At 43.4% G+C, this 11,694-nt stretch overlaps 1 protein-coding gene and 1 non-coding gene across 3 annotated transcripts in view; one reads left to right on the top strand and one right to left on the bottom strand.

Moving 5' to 3' along the window:
- SF3A3 (splicing factor 3a subunit 3) overlaps positions 1-9,716 on the bottom strand; it is a 30,693-nt gene extending 20,977 nt beyond the window's left edge. Inside the window, exons 1-8 of one of the 2 annotated variants that reach the window (XM_032247022.1) lie at positions 9,221-9,716; positions 8,889-8,936; positions 7,219-7,271; positions 7,011-7,116; positions 3,865-3,937; positions 3,344-3,435; positions 981-1,063; positions 142-280 (exon numbers count right to left, since the gene is read on the bottom strand). In XM_032247022.1, the coding sequence (XP_032102913.1) occupies positions 142-280; positions 981-1,063; positions 3,344-3,435; positions 3,865-3,937; positions 7,011-7,116; positions 7,219-7,271; positions 8,889-8,936; positions 9,221-9,316 (690 nt within the window). In that variant the 5' untranslated portion in view covers positions 9,317-9,716. The remainder of the gene's footprint in view (positions 1-141; positions 281-980; positions 1,064-3,343; positions 3,436-3,864; positions 3,938-7,010; positions 7,117-7,218; positions 7,272-8,888; positions 8,937-9,220) is intronic. The other variant, XM_032247023.1, reaches the window with a different exon arrangement.
- Positions 9,717-11,121: 1,405 nt separating this feature from the next.
- LOC116529690 lies at positions 11,122-11,229 on the top strand. Its single transcript, XR_004259614.1, has one exon. It is a non-coding gene; the product is annotated as a U6 spliceosomal RNA (small nuclear RNA).
- Positions 11,230-11,694: the final 465 nt, after the last annotated feature.

Below are 11,694 nucleotides of genomic sequence, written 5' to 3' on the forward strand. Positions count from 1 at the left end.
TACTCGGCAGGGAATACCTCATGGTCACAAGTGATACAAAGGAATTGATACCTAATGCCCTAAAGTGGAAGCCCAAGACAAATGAAAATAATCAGTTCAATTCCCCGGCATGTCCATCATTCACACCCCACTGAAGCTCACCGGCCATCCAGGAAAGGTCCCATTCTCCCATTTTTTCTCAAACTCAGCCTGAATCTTCCCAAAAAGTTCATTCTGATCTTGGAGAGGCTTCACTCTATCTGTGTAATCCTGAAGGTACTCAAGCAGCATCTCTAGGTATCTACAGAGGAACACGCAACAAAGAGAAAGAAAAAGGATTTATATTTTTGGTATCTTGTTATATTCCCTGTAGAATAAATAGTACTTATAATTCTAGTAATAGCATTTTAAAATAATCATTTTTAAATGAACTTATAATGAACTTTTTTCCCGACATGTCATTTTGATTCTGACCTTTCCTACCTCCCTTTATTCTCACGAAATAATGCTAAATACTAAGGTCTTAATTATCTCGCACAGAAAATATTTCAGTAAAAAGAAAATAAGAAAAAGAGAGAAAGGGTACAAAATCACTAATCAGGGGAGCAATTAACAAAAACATACATTTTTCACTTACACATCGCACCCAAGCATCTCACTCCAGTCACAATCTGAGAAAGTCTAAATTTTTCCCATTAAGCTCCAAAAACACAGAAGTACCAGAGTGGGAGAGTTCCTTCTACAGTGAGACAAAATTAAGAACGGTATGGGCATAAGATAGAAGATGTGCCCACAGATACACCCTTGCCCACAACCAGAGTATCGCGAAGGTTTTAAAACCACATCATTCATAATCCTTATCCTCCAATAAACCTTCATGTATGAAGGAAGTACACCTTCATGTATGCCTTCCAGGCAACAAATTCGTAACTTCACCCTCAAAACCTTCACATTGTCTTCTAATAAAATCCAGGAGAGGCCTAGAAGCTCTTAACGCCTACCTCTTATATTCTGCATTCTTCCTTTCTTTAGGAATGTCAAATAATTGGTCAAAGATGGACAGGTATGTGATATAATCCAGCTTCTGAAAAGAGGAAAGAAATGATATGAACTTTAGTTAGGTATTTATACTGGAACAAGTTAAAATATAATCTCCAATAAGTGAGATCAAAATTGAGTGTTTTCTAACAAAGTTAACAACTGCTGGCCATTTTGGTTTTTTTTTGCTTTCCCGTAATTCAATCCTACTACAACTGGAGTGTTAATTTCACTGGACCGGAAAATATCAGACATAATTAACTTTACAAAATAAAGTAGGAATATATCAGACATAATTAACTTTACAAAATAAATATATCAGGAAAATATCAGACATAATTAACTTTACAAAATAAAGATCAAGTTAACAAACAGTAAACTAAAAGAAACATTTGTGGATCATTCCCTCATGCTGGGCTCTTGGTTAAAGACTCTGACATCCTAAAGTAAGGTCCTGAATGTTGCCATTTACTCACACATGTAACCACTTATTGAGCATCTTTATACCAAGTACAGGGTACAGAAGACAACAAAACAGACAAGGGACCTGACCTGCTCCCATGGAACTTCAAGTTTGGTCACTGTACCTCTGGGACATTTCCTCACAACTCCATGAGGAATCTAATCATGTATTTCCTGGTGACTCTTTTGAGGTTGTCATATTAAACCTCATCTCTTGTGATAAGCTATGTTTAAACATCTTTAAGAAAAGACATTAAATAGCTTTTTGCTGACAGATCATGCTGTTTTATCTTCCATGTACCTAATATTGCATGTGTCTTATTTTAAAAATAAGAATTTTAGGCCGGGCGCGGTGGCTCAAGCCTGTAATCCCAGCACTCTGGGAGGCCGAGGCGGGTGGATCACGAGGTCAAGAGATCGAGACCATCCTGGTCAACACGGTGAAACCCCATCTCTACTAAAACTACAAAAAATTAGCTGGGTATGGTGGCGCGTGCCTGTAATCCCAGCAACTCAGGAGGCTGAGGCAGGAGAATTGCCTGAACCCAGGAGGCGGAGGTTGCGGTGAGCCGAGATCGCACCATTGCACTCCAGCCTGGGTAACGAGCGAAACTCCGTCTCAGAATCCAGAGTTAAAAAAAAAAAAAAAAAGAATTTTAAGAAATCTTACATAAGGCTGAGTGTGGTGGCTCACACCTAGAATCCCAACACTTTGGGAGGCCAAGGCAGGCAGATTGCTCAAGCTCAGGAGTTTGAGACCAGCACTGGCAACATGGCAAAACCCTGTCTCTATATAAAATACAAAAAATTAGCTCGGCACGGTGGCATGCACCTGAAGTCTCATGTTTTTGGGGCTAAGGCGGGATCCATAGCTTGAGTCCAGGAGGTTGAAGCTGCAGTGAGCCAAGATTGTGCCACTGTACTCCATCCTGGATGACAAAGTGAGACCCTGTCTCAAAAAAAACAAACAAAAAGGCCAGGCGCGGTGGCTCAAGCCTGTAGTCCCAGCATTTTGGGAGGCCAAGGCAGGCGGATCATGAGGTCAGGAGATCGAGACCATCCTGGCCAACATGGTGAAACCCCGTCTCTGCCAAAAAAAAAAAAAAAAATACAAAAATTAGCTGGGCATGGTGGCGCGCGCCTGTAGTCCCAGCTACTCGGGAGGCTGAGGCAGAAGAATTGCTCAAACCCGGTAGGCGGAGGTTGCAGTGAGCTGAGATTGCACCACTGCACTCCAGCCTGGCACCTGGCGACAGTGAGACTCTGTCTCAAAAAAACAAAAACAAAACAAAAAAACAAAACAAAAAAAAAAACAACAAAAAAAAAGAAAAACAAACCCTATCTCCAAAAAAAAAAAAAAAAATGCTTGTTGTATTGATAATGGGCAGGGCACAATGGCTCATGCCTGTAATTCCAACACTGTGGGAGGCCGAAAAAGGAGAATCACTTGAGGTCAGGAGTTTGAGACCAGCTTGGGCAACACTGCAAGACCCCATCTTTACCAAAAAAAATACAAAAACTAGCCAAGTGTGGTGGTGGTGTGCACCTGTAGTCTCAATTACTCAGAAAGCTGAGCCCAGAAGTGGAGGTTGCAGTGAGCAAAGATCACACCACTGTACTCCAGACTGGACAACATGGTAAGACCCCATCTCAAAATAAAAAAATAAAATTTATTAATAAATATGTTTTCACTGTAGAAAACTTTCATTTTGAATAGTATTTCATTATCACCTATTTAATATTATTTACATAACAGTTTGAAAACACAAGACACTCTACAATGGCTTCATGTCTAGCAGTCCCAGCCTAGTGTCCTGACTTACCTGTAGAATCAGAATCTCTTCTCCCCTCTCCCAGGCCTTACCTCAGATGCCTTCAGGTTAATGTACTTAAGGTAACAATCATGGAGATCAAGGTAACGGCCATATCCCTCTTCATCTGTGAACTCCACCAAGTCTGAGGGAATCAAATACACCAATGATTCAGATTCTACAGACCATTCTCTTGAACTTACATTTTCAAAAGGACTGCTTGTTCCTAGTTTCTTGAGGCAGCATGTCACCCAAATATCCTCCCTGTGCTCACAATATAACTTAACCTCCAATAAGTGAGATCAAAAGTGAGTGTTCTCTTACAAGGTAACAAGGGCTGACTCATTTTAGTATTGTGAACTAAAGTGAATAATGCTTGGCTTTCCAAGCCAGTAAATTTTAGGTAGGAGAGAACAAAATGAACATTTTGCCCAAGACCAATAGAATGTCACTCTAGCCCAGAAAGCGGCAAAGACAAAACCAACAAGAAAACCTGGTTATAAATATCTCTGAGGCCATTGCTGCATGACCTGTACTTCTGCTGGTGTTGAATGAAATGTTCACCCCTACTCACTTTGTGCCTCTTCACTTGGATTCTCTCGAGCCTTCAGGAGCTCCTCAAATTCCACTGACATTGGCACACAGATCTGAGGGGAAAAGTGAAAGCTCAGGTGGATTTTTCTTTCTTTTTTTTTTGAGATGGACTCTCGCTCTGTTGCCCAGGCTGGAGTGCAGTGGCACAATCTTGATTCACTGCAGCCTCCACCTCCTGGGTTCAAGCGATTCTCCTGTCTCAGCCACCTGAGTAGCTGAGATTACAGGCACTACCATCACACCTGACTAATTCTTATATTTTTAGTAGAGACAGGTTTTTGCCATGTTGCCCAGGCCGGTCTCAAACTCCTAAGTCAAGTGATCTGCCCGTCTCAGCCTCCCAAAGTGCTGAGATTACAGGCATGAACCACCATGCCCAGCCTCAGGTGGAATTTTCAATGTAAAAGTTACAAGGTCACAGAAATGGAGTACACAGAAAGTTGGACTTCTGATGCTATATTTGGCCTTGATTTTTCACTAAGAGTCTACTACTGCTCTTGAATTTCCTGTTCTCCCCTCACTTTTTTTATATTGCTTGAGTAAAACTCACTAAAGTAACACATGCTCACAAAACCTCAAACAATACAAAAAGATAAAACCAAAGTCCACCTTTATTAATTCTCCTGAGAACAGGTAACCACTGTTAACAGAGTTTTTTCTATGCCAGTGATTGCCAAACTCTGCTGCATATTAGGATCAGCTGGGAGAGTTTAAAAAAAAAAAACCTGATGCACCCGATACCATTTAAATCAGAGGATGTTAAGTATCAGTACTTTTTAAAGATCCCCAGGTGACTCAAATATGCACAAAGTTTGGAAACCACTGCTCTATGTATTTAAATACAGTATATGTATTTGTACAAGCACATTCATGCCTGCACAGATTTTTATTTTTCACATAAAGACCTGTTTCTGGCACTTAGTATACCTTGGACATCCTTCTAATCAGTTATTTAACCGTTTATTCTTCATCACCTTTTGACCATGGCTAGAATAAGGTTAACACAACAGAATGGTATTCATCTATTCTCTCTTGGTTAGCAGAAGACCTCATATTCTATCCTTCAACAGGTACCTCCACACTACAACAAATTGCTTCTTTTCTTTTTTTTTTTTTTTTTTTTTTTTTGCTATACTTAATATCTTTCTTTTTCCCTGTGCTCCTTCAAATACGACTGCTTTTTTTTTTTTGAGACAAAGTCTCACTCTGTCTCCTCCAGGCTGGAGTACAGTGGCATGATTAATGCAATCTCCACCTCCCGGGTTCAAGCAATTCTCCTGCCTCAGCCTCCCAAGTAGCTGGGACTACAGACGTGTCACACCACGCCCAGCTAATTTTTTCTATTTTTAGTAGAGATGGGGTTTCACCATGTTAGCCAGGATGGTCTTGATCTCGTGATCCGCCTGCTCAGCCTCCCAAAGTGCTGAGATTACAGGCATGAGCTACTATATCCGGCCATATGTATGCTTCATCTTCCCCAATATTCTCCTGTTTCTCCCCTTCTTTTTCCTACCAGTCTTTTTATTTTTTCTTTTTTTGACGGATTCTTGCTCTGTTGCCCAGGCTGGAGTGCAGTGGCCTGATCTGAGCTTACTGCAACCTCTACCTCCCTTGTTCAAGCAATTCTCATGCCTCAACCTCCCAAGTAGCTGGGCTAATTTGTGTTTTTAGTAGAGATGGGGTTTCACCAAGTTAGCCAGGCTGGTCTTGAACTCCTGACCCCAGGTGATCCACCTGCCTCAGCTTCCCAAAGTGCTGGGATTACAGGTATGAGCCACCATGGCTAGCCTTTTATTTCTATCAAGAGAACAAACAACTTTCTAGTTATAGTCACAAAAACTCAGAATAATCTTTCTTTTTCTTTTTTCATTCAAGAATTTTCTTCCTAAACCACAGAATAATCTTTTGACTCATCCTTCTCTACCCTCCCTGCAGCCATATCTTGCCCCATCAACCCCTTTGGTCAGCTGTGTAAAGTGCTTTGTGGGTTCTAGATAATTGAGACATAAATTCTGCTCTTTATATTACAGCATGGCAAGGCAGACATTTATTGTCATAAAATACAATAGGAGTAGGGTATAGGGATGCAGATCTGTAATCCCAACACTTTGGGAGGCCAAGTCAGGCAGATCATTTGAGGTCAGGAGTTCAAGACCAGCCTGGCCAATGTGGTAAAACCCTGCCTCTACTAAAAACACAAAGAAATTAGCCAGGTGTGGCGGCAGGCGCCTGTAATACCAGCTACTCAGGAGGCTGAGGCAGGAGAAATCACTTGAACCTGGGAGGTGGAGGTTGCAGTGAGGTGACATCGAGCCATTGCACTCCAGCCTGGGCGACAAGAACAAGACTTTGTCTCTAAAAAAAAAAAAAAAAGCTGGGTGTGGCGGCATCTGCCTGACTTGTAATCCCAGCTACTTGGGGGGCTGAGGTAGAAGAATCACTTAAACCCGAAGACAGAGTGGAACACCACTACACTCCAGCTTGGGTGATAGAGTGAGACTCCGTCTCAAAACAAAACAAAAAACCAATAGGATCATAAAGAAAGACTGATTGTCGGCAGAAGGCAGACTAGGAAAAATATTTCATGAAAGAGTTGGCCTCTGAGCTGAATCTTTAATGTGAAATGAACTTTGGAAATGAGTAAAATTATCTTTGTGTTAACTGGATCCTCTAGGCAGAAGACTTCAAGACAGAGTTAAGAGCACAATTTATTGGGGAGAGTAATTTCTGTGAAGGTAAAAAGGAAGAGAAAGCAGGATTAGGCCAAGATAGCCTAAACCACATGCAGATTGGACAAAATCTTGACCAACTCAACAGGGAGCTGAGGAGCAAAGACTAAAAAATCAGAGTAGTCTCACAGTGGACCAAATTGCTGGGCCCTAGTACCCAAACTGTGCTCAGTCACTGGTTGGGGGCCGCCCACGAAATGTGGCCTTGGCTTAAAAGATGAGGGGGGATGCTGAAAACACTGTAGTTGTAGAATGTTAGCTAACTATGGTCCTTGCAGCTAAATGGCAAGTTCTTTCTTGAAGTTCATTTGAATAGCACATGTCCAGTTTCCTTTACTCCTTTCCTTTAGTATGCTTTAAGGATAGGCCTGGAGAAAAGACTTTTCTGCGGACATACCTCATTTGGGTGCTTCCGGTGGAATTCCTTTATTTGCTTGAGTCTATTATAGAATTCAGCAAACTCATTGGGTCCTGAAATGGCATTGAGCTCCTCCTTTCGTAATCTGCAATTTCAGGAAAAATTCAAAGATAGAACACAAAGTCAGTTCTCTAACTAGGGCTCCTCAGAAACACTAACTCTTGGATTAGCTGTGACTGTCACTTACCCATCCTTATCATCATACAAATCCCTCAGGTTCCCACTGACCTCCATATACCTCTGAAAGGCAAATACAAAACTATCAGAACGACACAATTTGCACAACTGTAGAGCTAAGCAACCAACAAGGCCTCTCCAGTTAAAGCCCAGGGCAACCTCAAGAGACATGGATATGGTCTTAACAGTTCCTGTGCTTCCTAGTACCTTTTAACACACAACCCTGATTCCAGGTTAGTTTTTTAAACAGGCTGACTGGAAGATTACCTACACGATATCATTTAATGGGTGGCTCCTATCTTTACATACCACCAATGCCTAACTTTGCCTGTAACAGACTCATCCTCATTGGCTAAACACAAGTTCCCACCTAAAATCCTCAAAAATAAAGATGATATTCACCATTTCAAAAAGCTTGACTAAGGAGTAGGCAGGCTAAATAAACATTGTATAGTCTTCCTTTGGAGTCAAAGTATATTAATTCAGGATGGTACAGGTATGTAGTCATGCCTCCAAAGCTTTTGGGACCAGGTTTGTTTCAGAATTTGGAATTTTTTAAGTTCAGAAAAGGTATCATATATTACGTAACACCCCTAGTGGAATCTGGAGCACACAGTTCTGCAGTAAACCTTATACCTTATTTACTAAGTGGGATAAATTACAGACTATAAAAAGCCCATCACAGGTTCAGGCCAGGTTTTACTACCAAGTGAGATCAAGTCAGATTTTGACATCAAATAATCACCCAAGGGAAAAAAAATCCTTAGTTTGCAGAGTATTTTGGGGCTGAGGGCTTGTAATCTGATTCTCTCCTGCAAATCAGAAGATCCAAGTAGGTCTTTTATTCCTTTTTAAACAGGTTTCAAACATACGCAAGAGTAAGGAAGGTAGCATAACCTTCATTTACTCATCACCCAGTTTTTAAAATTTATATAACATCTTTTTTTGAAGTAATAAATTGAGCTATTACAAGGCAAATGCAGTTTAGTAGTCCAAAAAACTTTAAAACAGTATCCTGAGAGAAAAACACTAATATACGGTATTTTTTTAAGAGAAGGACTGTAGCTGTGCACTTGAGTCACAGATTCCTCATAACTGTTGTTTGCACATCCAAGGGATACGGAATGCTGTAAGAATGTGCACTTGGAGGCCAGGCGCGGTGGCTCATGCCTGTAATCCCAGCACTTTGGGAGGCTGGGGCGGGTGAATCACGAGGTCAGGAGTTCGACACCAGCCTGGTCAACATGGTGAAACCCCATCCTACTAAAATACAAAAAATTAGCCAGGTGTGGCGGCAGGCACCTGTAATCCCCCTATTCGGGAGGCTGAGGCAGGAGAATCGCTTGAACCCGGGAAGCGAAGGTTGCAGTGAGCCCACAACGCGCCACCGCACTCCAGTCTGGGCAACAAGAGCAAAACTCCGTCTCAAAAAAAAAAGAGAAAAGAAAAGAAAAGAATGGGCACCTTCCCGAGTAATGAAGAATGCGTAAGAGTTCCCCATTCAGAGAAGTGAGGAAGCACCCTCACTTTAGGCAGCCGGTGGACTTCTGTCCAGGCAGAGAGCACGCGACTGGCCAATCCGGTTACCTTTGGCCAGGGCTCATTCTGAGACGCGAACTTCACTTCCCCTCTTTTCCCGCCCTCGCCGACCCAAAGACAGGCAGACAGCAGGGCACTCACATCTTGCATGGCCCGAGTGCGGTGATCAGAATTGATCTGGTCCCGGAGCTGAAAAAACAAACGGTGACACAAACGCCGTTAGTTTACGTTCCGGAGTAGAAAAGGCCGCCGAGGGCGGAGCTTACCGGCTCAGGTTTTAGCAGCTGAGGCGGAAAGGCCTCTCGGGCGCTGGACCCCGGGGAGGAGGTTACCAAGACCGGAGCTCGGAGACGGAGCCCGGAGGAGACAGGGGGCGGAGCGCGGGGAGACTGAGGCCCAAAGCAAGCTCTCAGAAGTCCAACACGGGATAGAGGCCCAGCCTCACACGCAGTCCCTGACCAGACCCCACTTACCGTGGACTTCTTAGTGAGCATCTCTTTGGCCATGACGTCCATGAGCCGTTCCTTCTCCTCATGATAGCGCCGCTGTTGCTCCAGTATCGTCTCCATCTTCCCTTCGCCTCGGCCTCTCAATATAGACCACCTACACGGCGGAAATAACCCCTGCCGCCTTGCGCGCCTGAGTCCCCACGTTGCGCATCCGGCTGCACCAAAGTTCCGCCGGTGCCGGAAGTGCGCGGGGACTTAGGAAAACATGGGCACCACAAGGAGGACCAGTCTATGCTATCGAGATGGCAACAGTGCCATCTGCTGGTCGGAGGTGTGGTAGACGGACGCCAAGAGGTTTACAGATGCCTCCAGGGGGCATGGGAAACTCCGAGCACCTGAGGTTCAGCGGCGGGCTTCCCGGGGCTTGCGGGTGCCGGCTGGGCGGACAGCTACCCTGTGTGGACTGCGCGAGCAGTTGGAGTGCGGATGGGAGCTGGGAAACCGGAATTTGAGGGCGCAGTTTTCAGCGTGAATTATCAGAACGTTTGCTCCTTCTCTGGACCTCAGTGTCTTTTTCAGTAAAATGGGAATAGTGGGGTTTTGCTGGTGGGTTGTTTTTTTTTTTTTTTAGACAGAGTCTTGCTCTGTCGCCAGAGCTGGAGTGCAGTGGCGCGATCTCGGCTCACTGCAACCTCTGCCTCCCGAGTTCAAGCAATTCTCCTGCCTCAGTCTCCCGAGTAGCTGGGACTACAGGCGTGTGCCACCACACCCAGCTAATTTTTTTTGTATTTCAGTAGAGACAGGGTTTCACCCTGTTGGGCAGGATGGTCTCGATCTTCTGACCTTGTGATCCAACCGCCTTGGCCCCCCAAAGTGCTGGGGTTACAGGCGTGAGCCACCGCTCTTGGTGTTTTAAAAGAAATTCACAAGTGAGGCCGGGCGCAGTGGTTCACGCCTGTAATCTCAGCACTTTGGGAGGCCAAGGCCGGCGGCTCACTTGAGGTCTGGACAACATGGTGAAACACCGTCTCTACTAAAGAAAAAAAAAAAAAATTAACCGGGCATGGTGGCAGGTGCCTGTAGTCCCACCTACTTGGTAGGCTGAAGCAGGAAAATAGCTTGAACCCAGGAAGCAGAGGCTTCAGTGAGCTGAGATTGCGCCACTGCACTCCAGCCTGTGTGACACAGCCAGACTCAATTTCAAAAAAAAAAAAAAAAAAGAAAGAAAAGAAAAATAAATTCATGTGTAGAAACGACCTATCAGTAGGGGATATGTTAAATAAAATACTGTGCATCTAGTGAGGTCAGGAAACCAAGACCAGCCTGGCTAACACAGTGAAACCGCATCTCTACTAAAAATACAAAAAATTAGCCAGGCGTGATGCGTGATTGTAGTCCCAGCTACTCAGGAGGCTGAAGCAGGAGAATCACTTGAACCTGGGAGGTGGAGGTTGCAGTGAGCCGAGATCGCGCCATTGTACTCCCAGCTGGACGACAGAGCGAGGCTGTCAAAATATGAAATAAAATAAAATAAAATAAAATAAAGTCTGTGCATCCAAGCAGTGGAAGACCTTATGTGAAATGCTATATGGTCTTAAAAAAAAGACTATGTCTATTTATCTCCACTTGTAGGTAGAGAAATGCGAACATGTATTTATATGTTAGAGAACACGTCCATGTATTTATATGTTCACGGCAGCTTTATTCGTGACAGACAAAAACTGGATGCAACCCCAGAGTCCATTAACTGTTGAATGGATACAGTGTTGTGTATCTATACAATACAATGGAGCATTATTCAGCAATAAAGGAATACTACAATGATGAACCATGAAAGCATCATGGTAAGTGAAAGAAGCCAGGCAGAAAAACAACAATGTGTGTCCAGATAAAATGTCCAGAAAGGTGTTAAAAGAAAAACACTGGTGCTCACTATGGCAGCACATACACTAAAACTGGAACCATACAAAGAAGATTAGCATGCCCCTGGGCAAAAAAGAAAAGAAAAAGAAAAGGAAAAGAAAAACACTGGTTACGGCTTGGCCTTTGCCTTATTTGAACATGGTTTGCATAGTTTACCATGTTTGATTGGCCAAAACTCAGCAATTGGCAAAGAAGAGGCTGCAGTCTGTTGACAACTCCATTTAGGTTATAGTTCACGATGTACAGAGAAACCTTTAGGCTAAATTTAAAGCATGTAAGGAGGCAGCTTTGGGCTAAACCTAATTGAACAAAGGCAAATCTATGGAGGCAGAAAGTCTATGGGTGGTTGCCTGTGACTGGAGGTGATATTGGAAGTGACTACAAATGCACACAAAGAATCCTTTTTGGGCTGACAGAAATGTTCCAAAATTGGACTGCGGTGATAGTTGCATGACTCTATTCACTTTGCTAAAATTAATTGCATTGTACTCTTAAAATGGGTGAATTTTGTGGTATATAAATTATGCCTCAATAAAACTGTTAAACACTCTGCATGAACTCATATGGAGAGACGG

This window comes from Sapajus apella, unplaced genomic scaffold (assembly GCF_009761245.1).
Source record: "Sapajus apella isolate SASKATOON/1434 unplaced genomic scaffold, GSC_monkey_1.0 scaffold62, whole genome shotgun sequence".
Lineage (NCBI taxonomy): Eukaryota > Metazoa > Chordata > Mammalia > Primates > Cebidae > Sapajus > Sapajus apella.